The sequence below is a fragment of the Scardinius erythrophthalmus genome (genome assembly GCF_964197995.2).
Source record: "Scardinius erythrophthalmus genome assembly, chromosome: 21".
Classification (NCBI taxonomy): Eukaryota; Metazoa; Chordata; class Actinopteri; order Cypriniformes; family Leuciscidae; genus Scardinius; species Scardinius erythrophthalmus.
The window spans coordinates 3,657,132-3,679,340 of record NC_138241.1 but is presented as its reverse complement, the minus strand read 5'-3'; the positions used below and the strand labels follow the sequence as shown (position 1 = coordinate 3,679,340).

At 42.0% G+C, this 22,209-nt stretch overlaps 1 protein-coding gene across 1 annotated transcript in view; it reads left to right on the top strand.

The window, feature by feature from the left end:
• Positions 1–1,822: 1,822 nt before the first annotated feature.
• hmgcll1 (3-hydroxymethyl-3-methylglutaryl-CoA lyase like 1) overlaps positions 1,823–22,209 on the top strand; it is a gene marked incomplete at both ends in the record, with an annotated part of 32,822 nt that continues 12,435 nt past the window's right edge. Inside the window, 7 exons of the mRNA XM_081350750.1 lie at positions 1,823–1,918; positions 10,748–10,825; positions 12,868–12,975; positions 13,124–13,219; positions 13,515–13,663; positions 16,678–16,741; positions 17,053–17,241. Of these exons, the coding sequence (XP_081206876.1) occupies positions 1,823–1,918; positions 10,748–10,825; positions 12,868–12,975; positions 13,124–13,219; positions 13,515–13,663; positions 16,678–16,741; positions 17,053–17,241 (780 nt within the window). The remainder of the gene's footprint in view (positions 1,919–10,747; positions 10,826–12,867; positions 12,976–13,123; positions 13,220–13,514; positions 13,664–16,677; positions 16,742–17,052; positions 17,242–22,209) is intronic.

The window sequence follows — 22,209 nt, the reverse complement described above, 5'->3', positions numbered from 1 at the left end:
AACTGTCTGTCTTGAGTATGTTGGTCACATGATTTGCTTCAAGTTATCTGTGATCAATTAGTCAGCCTGACCTAAATATATGTAATATTGTACTATCCAAATTTAAATGGTTGTAATTCAAGAAAGCTTTAGGAGCTGTACCAAAAATAGCCACTGGGTGTTTTTTGTAACAAATGAATTTATTTTTAGTCTCAATACAGTCTCAGACCTTTCCGACGATATGTGTTTTGTCAAGATTAGATTTTTTTTTTTTATTATAAAGTAGTTACCACCCACAAGGCAAGGAACTCGCTAAAAGAATTTAAAGTACCATTTTTATGGTAACGCAAGGTCCGATTTCAAAACGGTTTTCACAGGCTGAATCTGAGGCTGAATGAGTTTGTAAGCTTTCCAATGATATATAATATGTCAACATTATATGAGTTGAAGTATAGGATATAATTGTTTTAAACATGCAATGGCAGTTACAGTTATAGATTTGGTCCTTTTTTTATACCCTAAACAGGCAATGTGATCTGGGAGTCACAACTCATAAAATCCAAAATACATAACATTTTTCAAAAATTCTTTTGGATATGATTTACTTAAGTCCAGATGATATAAAAAATGACATGAAATTATTTGTTGCTTATCATTTTCTACTCTTGCCTGTTTAAGGGTTAAAGCAAGACAAAAGATCATTAAAACAATGATTTAAAAGGAATTTTAAAGCAACATTTTTAATTTGACTGCAACAAATGCACTTTGTTTGCTTAGAAACAGCCATGAAAGTGTTTTCTCTAACACTAACACTTCAAGAGACACTTACGTGGCCTTTTTTTCCTGCAAGTTATCTGCAGTTTTTTAAAAATACGATATGAAGAGCACATTTAATGCAACTAAAAGCACACGTCGAGCTTGCTTAGTTACAAAAGGTTTCACAAAATCTTCTCCAGCATGCAGTACATTTTTTTTTGCAAACATAGTGAGTCTTCGAAGCGGTTTACAGGTCGCAGTGACTTGAAAATCTAAATGATATATACAATAATGAAATGACTTCAGAGGTCATGGAAAAGTCATAGCTATTCATTGTCCAAGAGGTGTTGAACCACGAACATGTTTTGATATTCTTTATGATTTATCAGCCTCTGCCATGCGAGAAATGCTGATACCTAATAAATGCGTCCGGTTGCATTCCCCCCCGTGAGAGAGAGGCCAGACCCTCTCACGACACACACACACACACACACACACACACACACACACACACACACACACACACCTCTCACGACACACACCAGCATCTTACTGAGGAAGAGTTCAGCACAAGAGCTTCCTTAAACCTCTCTATTGTGAGCACCTGGGCCAGGAAGAATGGCTCTTTCACAAGTAAATTGCGGCCGGGCTTTACAGAGAGATTTTATAACAGAGCACAGTTGACATTGGCAAGAGAGCCACGGCCGGCCATTGAGAAGCATGAGCTCCTCAGTCACAGGAGATCAATGAAGAGAGCGTATTTCCCTCGAGCTGGAGATTTCCGCTGGGAAGGGGAGCCGAAGGCAGGAACATAAGCAGCTTGTGGTTAGTCTTATTGTAGAGCCGAGAATCCCAGCGGGGCTCGTACTTCACATGGAGCTGTCAGTCTAAAGCCAACAAAATGCTGTGTAACGTCTTCTTCCCTCCCCCTCCTGACATCACTGTGCGCAGGAGGCAGGGATGCGGTTGCCATGGTAACAGCTGAGTCATCCCGAGCCCGTTGAAGCGATGCTGAAAGGCATATGCGCTCTGATCTCTACAGGTGTCATCCGGGAACAGCGCTGGGCTAGCAGGTCGTGCTAGCCGGATGGGTAACGTTTCCACTGCGGTCAAGCACTGTCTGAGCTATGAGACTTTCCTGCGGGATCATCCCTGGTTGCCACGGCTCCTGTGGGAAGAGAAGGTGGGGGTCTGTTTTTGCATGTGCAAGATTTATACATGGAAATATAGCAATGGAGTCGCGTAAAGGAGCAGCTGAAAATGATCTGACCCTTGTAAAACACAGTGTTAGGCAGAAAACTACACATTATATGCATAATTTGTGCATATATCAGTTTTATTCACTTTCCATCTCCACTGGAGCTCTCAAATTTTCGTTGTACTTGTGTTTAATTACAAAATGGTGCTTTTCCACAAGTAGGTGCAATGTTTTTATGCCAAATGCCATTGTTTCCCACTTCAAAAGTTATGCATTTTCACTGTTTAATGACAAGGTGGCAGGTCTATACCAAGAAGTCATTTACAGGGTTCATCTGGGATTGAAACACTGAATTTTTTATTTTTATTTTGAATAAATAAAGAAAAGATTTTTGATTGTTTTTTTCTCAAGGTGTATTTATAGATTTGTTCAAACCTAACATTTTGATTCAATATTAATTAAAAGAAATATTTATTTTCCCAAAACCCAACATTTTTTATTCATAGAGAGTAAAAATATTATTTATAAAGGCTATACAGTGGAAATAATATAAGCAAAAATATTATTTATAAAGGCTATACAGTGGAAAAAAAGTGTGTTGGATTTACACTATTTAAATAATCACAGTTTGTTAATATAACTTCATACATCATCAAATGAAGTTAGTGTTAGGTGATCAAATGAAGTTGTCTCAAAGTGATTTGATAAGGTCCCCAAACAGGATTTCATTAATTCAATTAGCTAGCTGGCTGTTTACAATCAATAGCACATACTGTGTTAGAATACTAAATGCAAAGTCCACAATTTTAAGTATAGTAAGCACTAAGCAGCAATAACATATTCTTTATGTCCTCAGCCTAAGAAAATGCTGCAATCACAACATGATTGAACATTAAACATTATCAAGTCTCCCCCTTTTCTCATCTTACACACACACACACACACACACACACACACACACACACACACTGGGAATGTCTTGGTTAGAGAATAGAGACGTTACGTCGTGACGACGAATGGGGTTTCGCTTAGAAAGCCTCCTTCGAGTATACAAAACGAGGCAATGGCAAGAAAATGCCATGGGTCTGCGGAATTTGCATAGATAATCTGCCCCACCTCGTGGGTAAATAAGGAAGTACGCTGGCAACATGCAGTTATATTTTCCCGCTGAGGAGTCGAGACTGAACTCAGGCGCCTGAGCTCTAAGTCTGAGCTCCCTGTCGTGAGACTAGCAAGGATGAAGGACTCCTACTTAACACAGGAATACCAACACAATGCCTGCCCGAAGGGAGGACTTACAGAATACACATATGACCCGCGAACTGGCTGCATATGGAGAAACATTGGGGTTGACGTCAACAGTATTAGAGGAACTCAGGGCTTCTTGGGGAAGCTCACCTGAGGAGAATATTGCACGTATCCAGTCCGAGGAGTGGAATGGCGAGCAAGCAAAGACATCTGAGTAGATCCTAGTACCGGCTAGTTGAAGCGAGTACACGGGAGGAAACTGGCTCCTCTAGGAGATTGTAGAATCTTGCGAATGTGTTAGGTGTCGCCCAGCCTGCAGCTCTGCAGATGCCTCTTAGCGAGGCGCCATGTGCTAAAGCCCAAGAGGAAGTCATACTCCGGGTGGAGTGTGCCTTCACACCAAGGGGGCATGTTCGACCTTGCTGCTGGTATGCCAAAGCAATGGCGTCCACTATCCAGTGAGACAACCTTTGCTTGGAGAGAGCCTTTCCCTTCAGCTTCCCACCATAACAGACGAAGAGATGGTCTGAGGTCCTGAAACACTGCGTTCTGTCTACGTAAGCACGGAGGGCGCGTACTGGACAGAGCAGTGGCAAGACTGGGTCTGCCTCCTCCAAGGGCAGCACTAGCAGGTTCACCACCTGATCTCGAAAGGGAGTGGCGGGAACCTTGGGCTACTTGCGTAGCCGGCGTCTCAGGATCACGTGAGAATAGGCCGGCCCGAATTCCAGGCACGCTTCGTCAACTGAAATGCCTGCAGGTCCCCTACCCTCTTGATGGAGGCCAATGCAACCAGGAGCGCTGTCTCCAATGACAGGAACTTAAGCTTGACTGATTGCAAAGGCTCAAAGGGAGCACTCTGCAGGGTGGATATAACCACTGCGAGGTCCCAAGAGGGTACAAGAGGAAGGCAAGGAAGATTTTGTCTCCTCGCTCCTCTCAGGAACCTGATGACCAGGTCGTGCTTCCCCACGGACTTACATTCAACTGTCTCGTGATGTGTGGCGATGGCGGCAACATACACTTTGAGGGTGGAGGGAGACAGCCTTCACTCCAACCCATCTTGCAGGAAGGAAAGCACGACACTGATGTACTGAGGCAAACTGATCTACCTGTGCGTCGTCGAACTATTCCCAAATCAGCTAAACTGTCTGGGGATGGAGTCTCTAATCTCCAGGAAGAGGCTGAAACCGTGAGAGCTCGTCGGCTGCACGATTCAGGTCTCCCGGGATATAAATGGCTCAAAGCGACCTCAGATGCTTCTGACTCCATAGGAGGAGGTGGCGGGAGAGTTGCGACATATGGCTGGAGCATAGACCACCTTGTCGGTTGATGTACGCTACTGTCGCGGTATTGTCTGAGCGGACTAGTACGTGTTGGTTCTTGAGCAATGCACGGAAGCGGTGCAGAGCCAAACGTACCGCCAGCAACTTGAGGCAATTGACATGCCAAAGGCGCTGGGGTCCTGTCCAGGAGCCCGCGGCAGCATGTCCATTGCACATGGCAGGCATCTGTTGATACAACAACATGCCTGGAAACTCGTTCTAAGGGCACTCCGGCCAGTAGAAAGCTGAGGTTCGTCCACGGGGTGGAGGTCTGACGGCAGGTCTGAGTAACTTGTACTCGGAGCATGCCTAGTTGCCATGTCCACCTTGGGACTCGAATGCAAAGCCAGAGCTGAAGCGGTCTCATATGAATCAACCCGAGCGGCGTAGCTGCGGCTGCGGATGCCATATGCCCCAGGAGCCTCTGAAATAACTTCAGTGGAACCACACTCTTGCCCTCAAACTGTCTCAGGCAAGTCAGCAGTGACTGAGCGTGCTCGCTCGTAAGCTGCACCTACATGGCGACCGAGTTGATTTCCATACCGAAAAAAGAGATCCTCTGCACAGGGGAGAGTTTGCTCTTTTCCCAGTTGATCCGAAGGCCCAGGCGGGCTAGGTGCCGGAGCACTAGGTCCCTGTGTTCGCAAACCTGGTCTCGAGAGTGAGCTAGGATCAGCCAGTCGTCAAGATAATTCAGGATGCGAACCCTGTGTTACCGTACCGGCACAAGGGCTGCCTCAATGACTTTCGTGAAGATGCGAGGAGACAGGGCTATCCCGAACGGGAGAACCGCGTACTGATATGCACGCCCCTCGATGTCGAGGAAGAATGGAGACATGAAAGTAGGTGTCCTTCAGGTCGATCGCTGCAACCAATCCACCGTACGAACACATTCAGAAATGCATTTTGCTGTCAACATCTTGAACGGAAGCCTGTGAAGGGATCAGTTCAAGACGCGCATGTCCAGGATTGGCCATAACCCAACGGTTTTCTTGGGTACAATGAAGTAGGGGCTGAAGAAGCCGGCTGAAGGGACCATCTCGATCGCACCCTTCGCCAGTAGGGTGGCGAACTCCGCATGTATGACAGAGGCATAGCCACCGACCATGGTATAGCGCAGCGTTTTTCAATAGGTGAGGCGTGCCTCCCCTGGGGGGCACCAAAGAGCAACAGGGGAGGCGCAACACGCAAAGAAAAAATAACTGTATGCAGCTCTATTGATATCGGTAATTGTGTGTGCAAGTATTAGCTTTAAAATGCGTCATTCTCTTGTCCCAAGTCAACAGAAGTCAGCATTAAGGGAGGGTACGGAGCCCAGGTGAGTAAAAAAAACAATCCGTGGCGACGGTTTTGCAATCCGTCCGCTCAGTTTATAAACAGTAGGCTACTCATGAATTCTCACAATACTCACGAACTGTTCCCTCGGTTTAACAAATCGTGCCCACGGGTTAATAAACTGTACCCACGAGTTTCTAATCCGCGCTCTCAGACTTGTAAACTGTGCCTTTAGTTTTTGCAATCTGTACCCACAAATTCATTAACCGTGGCCCTTTCGCAATCCGTTCCCACGGGTTTGTAAACTGTAACGTTACTCACGGATTTGTGGCTCGCCCTCATTTTAGAAGAACACCAGGAGGTAGCCTACGTTGTTAACAAATCTTATTGTATATTGTTTTATTGTGTATAAAGTGGAATATATCAAATTGTCTTAACAGCATCTGCATATTTAAAGTGATTCTCAATTGTAGTGGGTATGGAGTGGAATAGCCTATATACGATTTAATATGATTACATTTTTTAATAATAATTATAATTGCGTGACAAGTTCATAATGTGGTGAATTCCCGCTCACATTTACTTCACAATCTCATTATATAGAGACGCGCGTCACGATCTGTGCCATGCCGTCAGATTCAGTATCAGTGCACCTTATGAACCATGGCGTTAACCTGAACTGCGTTTCTGTCAGTGCGTGACTACAGCTTGTTAATAAACAACGTTTTTTTTATTGATCCATTTCATACAATCCGTCGTCATTTGGCAAGTGCACTTGCGCAAAAACATTTTTCATGTTCAACTTTTTTCTTTTTTTTGTCGTTTATGAATGCACTTTTAAGAAAGTTGTGGAAATAAAATAATATTTACATTTTATCAGTTGTTATTTAAACTCATCATTGCCTGGAACACACAAAATATGGCATTTACTGCAGAGGCGTGTGTGGATTTGGGCAGGCGGACGGGATTTTGGGGAAGGGGGGGCTCGGCTGTCCTTATCTACTCTAAGGGGAGGCTCACATTCACCCAATTTGAAACCCCTGGTATAGCGCACTCCCCGGAAGTGGGGAGGAGATCATGCGAACTGATGTTTCTCATGACCCAGTGAGACAGGATGGGAAGCTCTAACCAAGTTCCCAAGAACTGAACCAGTGGAGTCATGCGAACCACAGACGTACCCTCGATGGGGCAGCGAGGCGGAATGACCGGCCCAGACATGGGAGGCGTAGCGTCCCGGTGTGGGGGCACGGTCAAGAGCCGCATCCCGACAGAGTAGGCCAGGGAAGGACAAGCGTTCCACGAGGGCCTGCTCTGACAGGGGTCTGGCAGCAGAGGGGGATGAGAGTGGCAAGGCAGAGCGTCGCACACTGCCATCCACGGCCTCTTGGGGCTCAGAGGAAGGTAGCCTGGTTAAAACCAGACCATTCTCAGTAGTAACTGAGTTAGGGTCTGGCAAAGCTCCTTTAATAACTCATTTCCAAAGGGGCGTCACCAACGGACGGCGCTCAAATGCCTCTGGGCACAATTGGATAGACTTAAAACTCCTAAAACTAATCAGAGATCGTCATGTGTAAAGCCATATGCTGCGTCCCAATTCGCCTATGTTACATTACGCCATATGTACTCTTTTTGTGAAGAAAATGTATTTACTTTTGAATGTGTAGCAAAAAAGTAGGCAACGCGTGCATCCCGTCATGTAAACTGCCCTGTCAATCATCTTGTCACAGTTGTCACTCCTCTATTAAATCTAATTTAATTTCCTACCGTTTCGGAGAGAAATGTAGTAGCACGTTCATCTGCCAGTGGGTCTTTCATGGAGACTGTCCTCATGTGTTTGCAGTTTGAATATAATAATGCATTTAAAAGTAGGTGTGCTTCACCAACGGACGTCGGAGTGGACGTCGCTCAAATGCCTCTGGGCGCGATAGGCTAGACCTAAAACCAATCAGAGCGATCGTCATGTGTAAAACCCGCCTCAATGTTTCTGATTATTGCCTTGACTTCTCGGCATTGGGAAATGGACTTGAATGAGCTCTTTGCCAGACTTACTTGCAGAGCAAATCTAAATTTGCCGGAAGTTGTCTGGGTTTTCCCAGGTTAAGAGGAAGGGGCATCAGTTCTAAGAAAACAGAAGATTCTCCCCCGGCGGGGGAGAGGGCCGGGGGAAGGAGTGGTCCTGCTACCAGCTCCTGAGAAGAACTGAGCTGTAATTCCAAGCTGCCCATCTCAGGAGTGCTGCTTAGCCTGGAGTTTGGCTGGCTAAGGGGCGGAGACGAGAGGAGCCGCAGGGAGAAGGCCTTGGCGGGAAGCAGATTAAGTAAACCAGAGGAATCAAGCCTGCCTTGTGATGCTGTAAGTGACATGACATCATCCGCCGGAGCCCCGAATGAAAACACTGGGTCCCCGAGAGGAACCAGGCACACACGGAAGCTCCACAGTTTGCGATGTGGAGGGGGTCGTGGCCTGAGGAAGACTCGTCGGTTATTATGCCACACCGTAACCCTCAGATCACCCTGGCCACCAGCCAAAGTATCCCCTCTCGAGGAAGAGATAGATTGGGGTGTGGCAGAGGGGACTCTACCCACATGGAGATCATTGAGTCTCGATCGAAACATCGCGATGGTCATGTTCCCGCAATTAAAACATGACTCATCCACGAGCGCTACCGAGCGTGATTAAGCCCAACATGCCAAACTGCGCTCATGACCGTTAGGCAGATGGATCAAGCGCCCACATCCAGAAAACACACGGGCGAACCATCTTGAAAAAGACGTGCCACGTGCAGCTCTTTTAGAGAGAGGAAAAAGCTCAGCAGAGTGCTGAAGCGCTCAGGGAGAAGCACACACACTGTCGGCAGATCACTGCACAGATCAGCAGCAGGCAATGTGATCTTGCTGAAACGCGCCATTGCACCAACACACTGGAGAGCCGCGCGTCTCGTAGAGTTTAGATAATTCAGAATGGCTTGTGGGAGTGAAGAAAACTCTTGGCTCCGAAGCGAAAACATAACTGCATGTTGCCAACGTACTTCCTGATACACCCACAAGGTGGGGTTGAGTTACGCTATGCAAATTCCGCAGACCCATGGCACTTTCTTGCCATTGCCTCGTTTTGTATACTCGAAGGTGAGAGGCTTTCTAAGCGAAACCCCATTCGTCGTCGTAACGAATGACGTAACTCGTAGTGACCACGAGAGGGCGGCCCGTCCTGGGCCAGAGTCAGATTTTACCGCCACCCCTGGAGCTCCGTCTGGAGCGAAGACGGTCCTAAAACGGACCTTCGGGCATGTATGGAGGAGGGTGGAGCAGCCTTCCTGGGCACGAATAAAGCCCAAAGCCCATGGAGAAAGTGACTCTGGTGCCGAAATCTCACAAAATGACAAAGTCCAAAAACTTGCAGTGGGTTCAAACCTCCATGCTCTCAGTCTGCACAGATCAGCAGCAGGCAATGTGATCTTGCTGAAACGCGCCATTGCACCAACACACTGGAGAGCCGCGCGTCTCGTAGAGTTTAGATAATTCAGAATGGCTTGTGGGAGTGAAGAAAACTCTTGGCTCTGAAGCGAAAACATAACTGCATGTTGCCAACGTACTTCCTGATACACCCACAAGGTGGGGTGGAGTTACGCTATGCAAATTCCGCAGACCCATGGCACTTTCTTGCCATTGCCTCGTTTTGTATACTCGAAGGTGAGAGGCTTTCTAAGCGAAACCCCATTCGTCGTCGTAACGAATGACGTAACTCGTAGTGACCACGAAAGTACTTGATTGGTTCAGATTTGAAAGAATTACATTAATCAGATGTAAATTATACTTTTTCAACTTAATTTCACCATAAACAAAAGATAAATTAGCTATAATATGGAAGTAGAATTTTCAAATAGAAAAGACTAAAATCAAATTTTTTTATCAATGATTTATTTAGTGCACTATCTATAGATAAAGACAGGAATATTGTCTTCGAAAGACCTTAATATTTCTTGTGATGTCTTTTTATTATGCATCATATTTTCTTTTATGTACTAACAAAAAACAGTAATTAAATAAACAAACGAAAATATATTGTATAGTCTAGCCACAAGCAAAAATACAATTTAAACAGAATGCTTTCTTTTCTTTCTTTCTTTTTTTAATTAGGGAGTGTTACTATTATTCTTTTTTTTTATACAACTGAACAAAACAGGTTTAAACCAGAAACCATGATTTTCGATTAGACCAATATAAAAATGACTGTCTTTTCACTTTTTTCCAATTTTTACATTTTTTTATTGAAAGTTCCTCTTGAAAACACAGACCAGAAATGTTTTAAAAATACAAAAGACAGCTAAAGTTTCTTGGTCTAATTTATTAAGTTGATAAGAAGAAAAAGCTTGATCCATTTCTGGTGGAGCCTGTATTTCTGTCTTGAGCGGCGAGTTAAAAGAGAGCGAGTTTGATTCATGAGTGAATTTAATAGGCTGTCCTAACTGCAGGCCTGGGGTGATAACGGGACAAACCTCATCGGTTCTCCTCTGCCTACCCAGTGCACACTGTCAGAAACTTCTTACAAATAACTTTTTATCGTTCCTTTCACACATCCATTTCCTCCCTCCATGACAGCACAATTAAATCAAACTCGGCTCTAAAGAAACTGTGCGGTTCCTCAAAGTGAGCGTTTCAGTATCAAGAGGCTGAGATTTTATAGCCATTCAAATCTTCTATAAACACAGCATTGGCCCGTGGTAATGCTACTCAACGAATTCAAAGGTTAAGCTTTGGTTTTACCATTGAAAGAGAGGAAGTGCTTGTGTCCAATGCACATTATGTCATAAATGACCTGGCAAGGATTTTTTAAGACCAGATTTAAAACATGAAGTTGAACGCACCATTTGACAAAGGAAGTGTCTTAATCCACATCTCAGATTTTCCGTACAGCTCTGTGAAATTGTTATATGGTCCTTCCTTCCTCATTGTTTTTCAATTTACAGTGTTCAGAACTGCCCAAGCTTCCACTTCATGTCAAAATTGTGGAGGTTGGACCAAGAGATGGGCTTCAAAATGAGAAGGTAGAGATTTCACAATTCTAAAATGCTTGTAGCATGTGTTTTATTAGCATTTTCCTTTCAAATAAAAGAAAAATGGAAACATAAACCCAAAGGCATAAATGTATTGAGCAGTTGTGTCAAACAGAGAATCACACCTGGTTCACATGATAAAGACATTGGTGAGCACAAAACATAGAGGAAACATGATGTACTTCCACCAGATAGCTCATTAATTACATGTTTTATTCTGACACATCTTTAGAATGATTTGGACAACACAGGCTTATTGGAAAAATGCATTTCACATTATAACCTTAAAACTTTTACCATAATGCAATGATTGGTAAACTAATAGCTTTTGACATTTGGATCACATAACCAGCTCTAAATGTTTGGCTTTTCTAACATAGTAAACTTGCTCAGTAACTCACCTGGTACAGGCATGCGGATCACTCGGGTGAGTCTCATAAAGTCACCATAAAAATGCTCAAAGCTAAAATGGCATGGTTACTTCAGCAAATGTGTTTTTATAACGTGTTTGCTATTGGTTAGGTTTAGTGTACACTCTTAAAAATAAAGGTTACAAAAGGGGGTTTTCATGACAATGCCATTAGAAGAATCATTTTTAGTTCCACAAGAAACCTTTCTGTCAACATTTCTTAAAATAACCATTTTTTTTTTTTCATAGTGTGAAGAACATCTTAATAATATAAAGAACCTTTTTCTACTTTAAAGAATTTTCTGTGCATTGGAAAGGTTCTATGGATGTTCTTTATGGAACCATCACTGTCAGAGAAAGTTACTTGTAAAAGTAATGCTTTACAATATTGTGTTGCTCCATAAAAATGTAACTAATTACGTTACTTAGTTACTTTTTATGGTAATATGTTATATTACTTTTGCGTTACTTTTTCTCACCTTGGCTGGGCTTGCTTGTTTGTTTTTTAATAACAACAAAAAAGTTATATTTTTGGCAAATGTAAAGGCCCTTTCACACCAAAAGTGAAATAAATAAGCCTCAGGCTGAAGGAAATGCAAATTCACAGCTGTACGGTAGAGGGTGCAGTAAAAAAAAAAAAAAAAAAAAAAAAAAATGTGATGTTCATCTAAAGTCATTTTTGCTTATTAGTATGATTGAAGTGGATCATCGAAGGCCAGCAGAAAATGCATTGTTAATAAAGTGAGATTAAGTACATAAAGTATATTAGTGTAATTTAATATATTTAATTAGGTTTGCATAATATTCTGAGATTGCATTTCACTGTTTTTATTCATTTTGAGTAATACTGATTTTTTTTTTTTTTTTTTTTTTTTTTTTTTGCAAGCGAGATAAGTAAATGCCAGCTCTCAATTGGTGTAGAACTACAATAACAATCATGTTCACACACAGCGCCTCTGTACTTACTCACGATCCTCTCAACATGGGGACAAGAGAGCTGTCAGTCAATACATGGGAAAACAAAGTAACTTGCGTTACTTAGTTGAAAACGTAACTCAAGATATTTTGTTGTAAATTTAAAAGTAATGCATTACTTTACTAGTTACTTGAAAAAAGTAATCTGATTAGGTAACTCAAGTTACTTGTAATGTGATACCGCCAACACTGGGAGCCATGGATGCAAATATAGAACTTTTATTTTTAAGAGTGTAGGGTTTAATGTACAGTAGGTTGTCTCTTTTTAAATGTGATAAAGCATTAACATTTAATTTCTAAACTGCTGTGAACATACTAAATATAAATTTGTATGTGCACTAATAAAAATGAACACGCTTATGGCATCACTCACTGGACATTTCACTGTGAAAGTGTTGTGAATGGGCATGAAGCAATGTAGTATCATTTTTCAGAAATGTTGCCACAGGCATGTTTTTCCATTGAGCCTGGTTTGAGTTTAGTAGGTACTGTCTTATTGTATATATTCACAGGAAAACGATTCATTCAGTCATAGTGGCAAATAAATTATTCATCTCAATAACGTGGTGCTGTTGTGGCTCACAGATGTGCACGCTCCCGGGATGTGTTCATAGAAACCCAAGACTTTTGTGTCATTGTGTTTTTGCAGGAAATAGTGCCGACAGAAGTCAAAATCCAGCTGATAGACATGCTCTCTCAGACCGGTCTGCCTGTCATCGAAGCCACTAGCTTTGTGTCTTCAAAGTGGGTTGCTCAGGTAATAAGGTGCAACTGTGATCCTCGGGACCGTGTTGGCATTTTGGCTCTTCTATCCACAGAAAAGCACTGGGTTTGGTATTCGAGTTCAAAAAACGACATTTGTGGGATAAAGTTTGAGCATCATTTCTGGTCGGTTTGTTTTTCAGATGGCAGACCACAGTGCAGTGTTGAAAGGGATTAAAAGGTCTCCTGATGTAAGATACCCGGTTCTGACTCCCAATATTCAGGGTTTCCAGGCAGCTGTAAGTAAATATTTGCACCATTTACATGTATTTACAAGTGACATTTCCAATTTACCTTCCATGCCAGGTCAATGATGTTTTTCGTGTATAATAAACCACTTTATTTATGCATGCGCTCTGCCTACGCGTCCACTGCCCCTTTACCTTACATAAGTGAGCAACCTTTGCATCTTGTACCATTTATTTGTAAATGTTTAGCCCATTTCTATTAATTGCTTTCCTTGCTAATCAAGCAAGTTGTACTCACAAGCCAACATCTATAAGCACAGACTTGATTAAATGTTTCCTGTTAAAGGTTGCAGCAGGAGCTACTGAAGTGGCAGTGTTTGGTTCTGCCTCGGAGACTTTTAGCTGGAAGAACATCAACTGCTCTATAGAGGAGAGTCTACAGAGGTTCGAGCAGGTCATCTCTGCAGCCAAACTTGAAGGCATTCCAGTGCGCGGGTGTGTTCAGTGGACACCAGCTTCCTTCTAAGTATTTAGGCCAGTGCTCATTGTGCGCACTTCCACTTTGACACTAATATCAAAAGCAAATCAGAGGTGTGTTTCCCGTACAACGACATAACTCGCTGCTTAGTACGATGCATCGTTGAAGAAATCAACTACTGTAGCTAGTCACAACTGTTTCCTGAAACCATATTGTCACAAAGTGGTCGATCAACCACGTTGGTTAATGATGTCACGCACGTGGTGGAGTCATAACTACTTTTATTGAATTTGTTTGAGAACGAATTAACGCTAGATGTTTTGCTATACATTTCGGACATGGCATCTGAGGACTATTTCTCATTTTTCTCTGTTATTTCGCTTTTTTTCCAGGATCAATCATAGGCTCGTTCTTACGTACTAGAGCATGTTCACACATGCACACTCTTCAAAAACTACGCTTTAAATATCTTGACAAACTAAAAGACGTAAATGACATTTGTATATATTCTAAATAAAAGATATATATTGTACTGAATGTCAGCTTGCTTATTTTACTCAAGATAAGAATTTATTGAGTCCATGTGTCATGAAAACAAGAAACTCTGCTTCAGGTCGAGAGCTGTCGTTCCAAACACACAACTTTGTGATGCTGTTTGTGAATGTTTGTTAGAACGATGGTTTCGGGAAACACAGACTCGTTGAACTATACTAATAACCAGAGAACTTGCGACCATAGCTGGCTAACGATGCTTTTGGGAAACACACCCCTGGTCAGCATTCGTCAGGTACTGATTCCGATCCAGGTAATGATCCAGGAATGTGTTTAAAAGTAGTTACAAATGTTGGTTCGGGAGAAGCTTAATCATTCGGTCCTGTCAATCATAATTACAAGCGTATATAATTATTGCTCTGTGCCAGCGACAATTCTTCTGGCATCCCTCCACGTCCGCATCTCCTCCTCTATTTCTCTCATTCACCCTCTACGTAGTTCTGTTAAAGGGGGGTTGAGCTCTGAGCTTGAACCGAGCCTCGGGTTCGAGCCTCCTTCAAGGATAGAAAGCCAAATTTGTTTACCATTAATATTTAAAAAGAGAAAAATGGATGAACAGGGATATCTGGGGGCTCAGATGAAACATGGTGAATGCATCCAGAGCATTCCTATTGAACACAATCAAAGTTTCCAGCGTTTTTAATAAATGAAGGTGCAAAGGTTGTGTAGAGCTTTGCATTTTTTGCAGAAATAAAGTTCTCTGCAGATTTCTTTCAGAGTCTGTCTATAAGCTGCCACCACTGTATGCCACAGGGATAGTCACCTGTGCTGAGACTCTACTTAACTAAGACCGGAGAAAACATTTGTTTATATGAGCAGTTTCTGGAAATTCATCTTTGGTGTAACAATTCATTTCATTGCAACCAAACAGGAAGACATGTATGTTGAATTTTCTTCATAGCACCAGTATTTTCTTTGAGGACTAAGCTAGTGTTCATTACGTGCACTTTAATGCTAATTTTGAATGAGAATCAGGCCAACAATCTGCGAATGATACAAAAGCCAATGCAGAAACTGGTTGACTGGAAGAAAGGATAGTGTTGTAGATTATAGTTACTCAAAGCAAATAATGATCTGGACTGGTAAAAGAATGTAAGACTGTAAACTCATAATCAGTGTAAGGGATAATGTAACAGCTAAAGCCAGAATTGACTATCTCTGCTGAAAAATCCAGCACTGCTGGTGACCATCATAAGGTATGTTTGGCATGGGATGATGGTTTGCTGGTTCCCAGCATGGGAAGCGTGGCCGTTGGCGGAGCAGCTACACTATACTAATATACTGGTCCACCAGCTAGACCAGCACTATACCAGCTCTAACCAGCATAAACCAACCTGGACCAACGTGGAATTCATGCTGGATTTGTCAGCAGGTTTTGAAAACCCCCTTGTTGGAACTTTGAAAATGGCATGTTTTTCAAAATTGGCAGAGCTTTTTGTGTACACCGTTAATCAGAGGGGTGGTTTGGCAAACTGAAGGTCTGGAGTAGTTACTGGATGGCTGTAGGTTTGACCCTTGCTCACTTGATTGTATGTTCTGCCATGCTGATTGTTATGATTTTCCTGCAAAATCATAATTCCTATTAGTAATTGAATGCTTCATAAATCAAGCTAAAATATAATGACACTGAGTAAGACACTTGATACAGGTGATTGTCTCTGTGCTGAATAACTACTGGAGTAGAGACATTTCAGGAGCCATTTGTTATATAAGCAAGTTCCTTTGGTTTAACCAGCGGTTTCTTTTATTGTTGTACTTATATTTTTGGACTGTTCTCCTCTGAGGTTTTGAGATGGGGCACCAGAGCAGCATGAAATTATTACAGAATTAATGAGTAAATAATTCAAGTTCCAGATGTGCATGCAGTGTGGTGCTTTGTATCAGTTACAAGTACAAGTCCAGATGTGTGCAGAGTTTTTAGTCTATGCTTTTTACGGAATAAAAAACAAAACCGACGGAGAGCAGTCACTTCAGTCTGACGAACTCATTCTGGCAAATGTGACTCAACGCCTAATGTTCAAGAAGAGACTCCACGGAAATCCTGGTAGCACACAGAAGTATCGTCTGACGACCACAAGCCCAAGAGAAACATTTTCAGCTTTGCACTTATTTGTTCACTGTTTCTAGCAGAACATGTTTCCGTCACATATGGAAAGCACATATAGCTTGTACGTTGCTCTCCACAATTTCTCATTCCTACTGTCAACACTATTGGTACTATTTGTCACAACCGTTTGGCACCGACCATATGTTTAGCCTGCTCCTGAACATTTTGTTTTATTCCGTGATAGATGTAATCCGTTGTAAGAGCAGTTCTGGCCGCTGTGGACTGTTCTACTTGTGGTTGCAGTGAAACAGCACTTGGCGTTGTTTCCCCTATGTTGCGTGACTGTTTGAACTGTCAAAGCACAAGAGCACGAAGCCATATATCCAACAACTGCTGAACTTCACCTCTCACAGCTCTTTCTCTTTTTTCCAGGTACGTTTCCTGTGCTCTCGGCTGTCCGTATGAGGGACAAGTAAAACCGTCACAAGTCACAAAGGTATTGACGTTGCATCGTTCGGTCCGAATAGAACTGTTCAGTGTATAACAGCCCGAAGCGAAATTAAATGGGACTTCCAGTATGTGATAAATCTCACTGGGTGTTGAGCTCTCTGCATATTTTTTTCTTCCCACAATTTTCATAGTCCCACAAGGCCCTTATTACGATGTTTGCTAAAAAACCTGCATGACGCTTGAAACACGGCAGTGCTTTTCTACCGCTCAGAATGAGCTCTCTGTGTGCAGGCCTTCATCTTGTTTATATTTCCAGAGGGGATAGTGTTTTCATGGCTTTCCTCTGTTCCGGCCCAGGTGGCAAAGCGGTTGTTTGAGCTGGGCTGTTATGAGGTATCCCTGGGGGACACCATTGGCGTAGGAACCCCGGGCTCCATGGCCAAGATGCTGAGCGATGTGTTGACAGAGGTGCCCGTCGACGCACTGGCGGTGCACTGCCATGACACTTACGGTCAAGCGCTGCCCAACATTCTCATTGCTCTGCAGGTGAGGTGCTCACAATCACGAGGTACCTTGTTCATACATGCACGCTGGTTTTGGGAGAAGGGGATATTGTAAAAAAAATAAAAAAAAAATACAGTCAATCCAAAATTTATTCAGACACCATCAACATTTCTCACATTATCACAGTTTATTGGCTATAGTATATAGTAATAAAATATGACAAGAACTCAGAGTTATCAGATCAGTTGATATTTGACTGGTTTTGTCCGTCCTTCTGTTAGACTGTCTCACACATGAATTATGTTGAATGTCTGTCAGCTGTTAAATTTAACTACACAATTAGATAATACCAGTTTAGCTCAACCAAGCAATGCTTCATTTTGTTCAGTCTGTGTGTGAAAAGAGCATAAGCAATTAAAGAAAAAACACTTCAGCAAAACATGATCAGCTCAAAGTGTCTGAATCATTTTTGGTCCAAAATTTGTATAAATGTTACTGGTAGTCACTGTATGAAGAATTTCTGGGTATAATATATAATATATATAATAATGTCACAGTTTACTTTATTTTGCTATCCTCACTTACATAAATGAACTATAGTGTCCTGCACCCACTTGTAAACAAATATCAAAAATTATATCTGGTGTCTGAATAATTTTTGGTTTGACTGTATGTACCCGGTATAGTCATCTACATCTATCAATGAAACAGCATATGTATCAGGCTTTATCAGACTTTGAATGCATACATATCCTGCTACGCAAGCACAATTTCACCCATTGTTGCAGTTTGAACACAATTCATAATGCAACACAATCACACATCACATTATCAACATGCCATGGGCAATATAGAAGGAAGCAGCATAAATTTAAGTTTTCTTCAATTGTCAGTTTGACAGCGGTGAATACTACATTTTATAACGCAACACAAGTACACATTGCAATATTAATGTTGCCGCAAGGGATGCTACAACTACTTACCCAATAAAACTTACAGTTTAATAGCACAGGCATTTGAAGGTAACTCTGTTGCCCAACTAACAAAAGTATGAGTTCTAATGTTCCCATTAAATTAGGAAAACGTTATTTCTGAATGTTCTCTGAACGTTCAAATCTTTTTAAATAAATAATTTTAATTTTATAATTTAGCAAACATAATGAGAACATTACTTTTGAACGTTCTCTGAACATTCTGAAACAAATAAAACTGTAATGTTTCAGGAAAATTATCTGTAATTGACCAATTATTATAATTATTCATAGAGAACCTTGGAGCACGTTAGCCGAAGTTCTGAGAACGTTCCATGTTAGTTGGGAAGTAATAAAGAAACTTGAACCACAAGTTCACAGTCTCTCACCACCTTACCTCACATACACACACAGCACTCCAGGGAGCTCAACAAAAACTACTGAAACATCCTCCAAAACCATCAGCGATTAAACCCTTTTTTTGTACTTTCACTTAAAATAGCACAGAACAACAACAACAGATACCACCCAAAATATGCTTACACAACACTGCCAGGCATATTTGACCGTGTCGACTATACGCTTTCATGAGACAATGCCGTCCTGTGGTTTAATTTTAATGAACCTTAAACCACAGAGCGCGGTTGCAATTCAGAAATAACACTGGCATGGCTTTATCAGCTCTCCAGGGCCCTTTGTGAACTCTTTCTGAGTTTGTCTTCCCTCGCAGAACGCCAGTGCTCTTTGGGGGCTGGGCGGGTCAGCAGATGTGAAGGGGTGGACACAAAGGCTTACCTATTAGATGTCTGTTTCATATGACAGTGGCTTGGCCCTTGACAAAGCCCACGAGATGGAGGCTAGAGCGGGGCCCTCGGGGGCTCAAACTCATCTGTCGCTAGGGCCGTTGAACTCTGTGACAATGCTGCGCTTAAAGGGCAAGGGGAAAATTATCCTTTCATCACTCCCTACTAAACAGAGGGAGACTGGGGAAAAGGAAAACCCCATGCTCTAGTATATTCCATCCCCGGCTCCCACCCCTTTTTAGCCTGTCTGTTTATCCGTCTCTTTCCAGCTGTAACGGTGTAATCCTAACTGAGGTCGGTGCGCCACAGAAATGGCCAAGAATTTCCTTCACTTTTTTTTTCTGTGAATTGTGTGGCATGGCAGGGGTCCTTTTTCAAAAGACATGAAAATGAGCGATGAAACCCCATCAACTGAAAACAAAGTTCACATAGCACTCCGAAACCCTCACTTGATTAACTTCATCTTTAACTGTCTGGCTGTCTGTTCGTTTTTAATGTTTTGTTGAAAAGAGGAGGTTGGTAACGCAATTCAAACTAATTTTCTTTAAAAAAAAAAATTAATGGAAAATAATATTTTTTTTTAAATTAATGTTAAATGCAGTTATGGACGTAGTTTGCTATCTACTCAAAACTGACAGTGTTTAACAGACAAACTTATTTTTGAAAAAGTAGTTAACTACACTGCAAGGCACTCTGTTCTAGTTTAATGCTGTCTTTGTTCTCTATATTGTATAACTGCATAGATCATAAAGATGTGCCCCCTTAGAGCTTAAAGGGTTAGTTCACCCAAAAATAAAATTTCTGTCATCATTTACTCACCCTCATGTCATTCCAAACCCGTAAGACTTTTGTTCATCTTTGAAACACAAATGAAGATATTTTAATGAAATCTGAGAGATTTCTATCACTCCATTGACAGCAACACAACTGCCACTTTAAAGGGGGGGGTGAAATGCTCATTTTCACTCAATCTCCTGTTAATCTTGAGTACCTATAGAGTAGTATTGCATCCTTCATATCTCCTAAAAGTCTTTAGTTATATTATATTTATAAAAGAAAGATAGGCTGTACCGAGTCTTTCCGGAAAAAAAACGAGCGGCTGGGGGCGGGCCGCGTGGGCGGAGCTAAAGCTGTGCTAACGCGCCGATAGCTAACAACACACAGAGACATTTGTTCAACAGTTTTACTCACCGTCCGGTTCCAACGCACGACCGCGAACCTTTATCATTGCGACTGCTCGATCCTTAAGCATTAGACGATCTGCAAATCCGTCGATCTGGGCTTTGTTTATAAAACAATCATCGTCGAAATGCAGGGAACAACAGTCTTACACAACTCCGTTTATGCTCAGGAAAACAAACTCCATCCACGGGTTCCTTAACGCTGGGTTCTTTGGGAATCTGTGCAGGGTTGTCTTGCCCTGGCAACCAAAAACACACTTCTTTGGTGACATTGACTTCCAAAAGCCGGGCAGGGCGCTTTGATGGCGAACTGCTTTCACTCTCTTGCTCTGGTCTACGAGTGCGCGCGTGCCCGCGATCTTACCGGAGAAGTGCCCTTAGGACCCATATAAGGAAATTCCGCCCTATCTTACATAAGACAGAGCCATACTCGAAAAAAAACTTTCCGAAACTTGTGACAAACCGGAAGGAGTATTTTTGGAACAAAAATACTCCTTCAAACGTACAACTTAACTTTTGAAACTTTGTCCATGTTTAGCATGGGAATCCAACTCTTTACCAGTGTAAAAAACTCAGTATGCATGAAACAGCAATTCACCCCCCCTTTAACACTTCAAAAAGTTCATAAAGAGATCGTAAAACTAATCCATATGAATTGAGCGGTTTAGTAAAAAAAATCTGAACAGACACTTTATATGATGAACAGATTAAATTTAGGCATGTTCATCAACACACACATCAGTTAATGATAAATGGAAGCTCAATCTTGCTTGCTTGGTGTGCAAGAACCAATGAGTTTCATTCTCGTGTTACGCATCACGTTTGAGCTTCAGCAAGAACCGATGAGGTTCATTCTCGTGTTACGCAGCACGTTTGAGCTTCAGCAAGAATTAATGATACAATATTTTTGTACAGTATTATAGAGATTACAGGCTAATTTGGTCTGAGACTAGGATAATCTTTGTCTGGGAATCTTCTCTCTGGTCTTTAAGCCCTCATTTGCCAAACCTTTATGCATTTGTTTTCACAAACAATTAACAGTAATTGCTAATTGAAATTTCGACCTGTTTAATATTCCAACAGGGGTACAACTGTGTAGGCCGCAGCAGCCGTTGTAACATCAAGTTAAGTAACTTTGACAACAATGAGAGGAGACAGAAACAGGCTCAAATTCCTGAAGGTGAATCAGCATTGAAGCGATATCTCACAGACACCCCAAGAGCAAAGTAATAACGTCCTGTCATTTGTCCTCCTCCACTGACCCCCTAGCACAACTTGGTGGAAATGAAAGATTTTATCATAGTTTTTCATTAGGGCTCGCCAGTCGTCTCCGCCACCAGCTGAGCCAGAAATGAATTTCGCTAACCCTGTCAGCTCAGAGTCACCCCAGCTTTTGTTCATGATAAAGACGTTATAGCACTTTGTATGGCTTTTCTCAGGGACTTATTGAGGGAGAAAAAAAATGAACTCCCTCATATAGTAGCTCAAATAGGTTTGGTCTGGTTATTTAATGGGTTTCGAGAAAAATCGTGATATGGACTGCAGTGAAGTTCTCCTGTTCTGGCTAGAACACTGTGAGCCCAGACCGCTCTGGATAGAAAGATTTGTGCTGTACTTGCACCAGTCTGACAGTTTCACTGATGGTCAAAGCCAGAACCAGTGTTCCTTCCTGACACAGCATGCCATGATATATCTATTCCTATCATAAATCAAGTAGAAACCTTTGGAAAGCTGTAATTTATGAGGAAGAGGTGGTCCTAAATCTAAATAAATCATTAGGCACAGGAACATACCATCCGTGAAAATGATCAGGGTTCAGTCATTATCGTATTTTCTAAGATGTGATGTTCATGGTGCACTCTTGTTTATGTTGCGCTGGTTGATAGCCTATGGCAGTCGTCTTGGACTTGTTTCAAGCATCTTTGAGATGTTGCCACAGTTATGAACTAACATTATTCCAGTAATGCTTATAGGAGGTTTGTTCAATGTTTTCTGGTCTTTAATACTGTACTACTTGTTTTTGGAATGTTAAGTGAACATTTAAAAGTAACATTC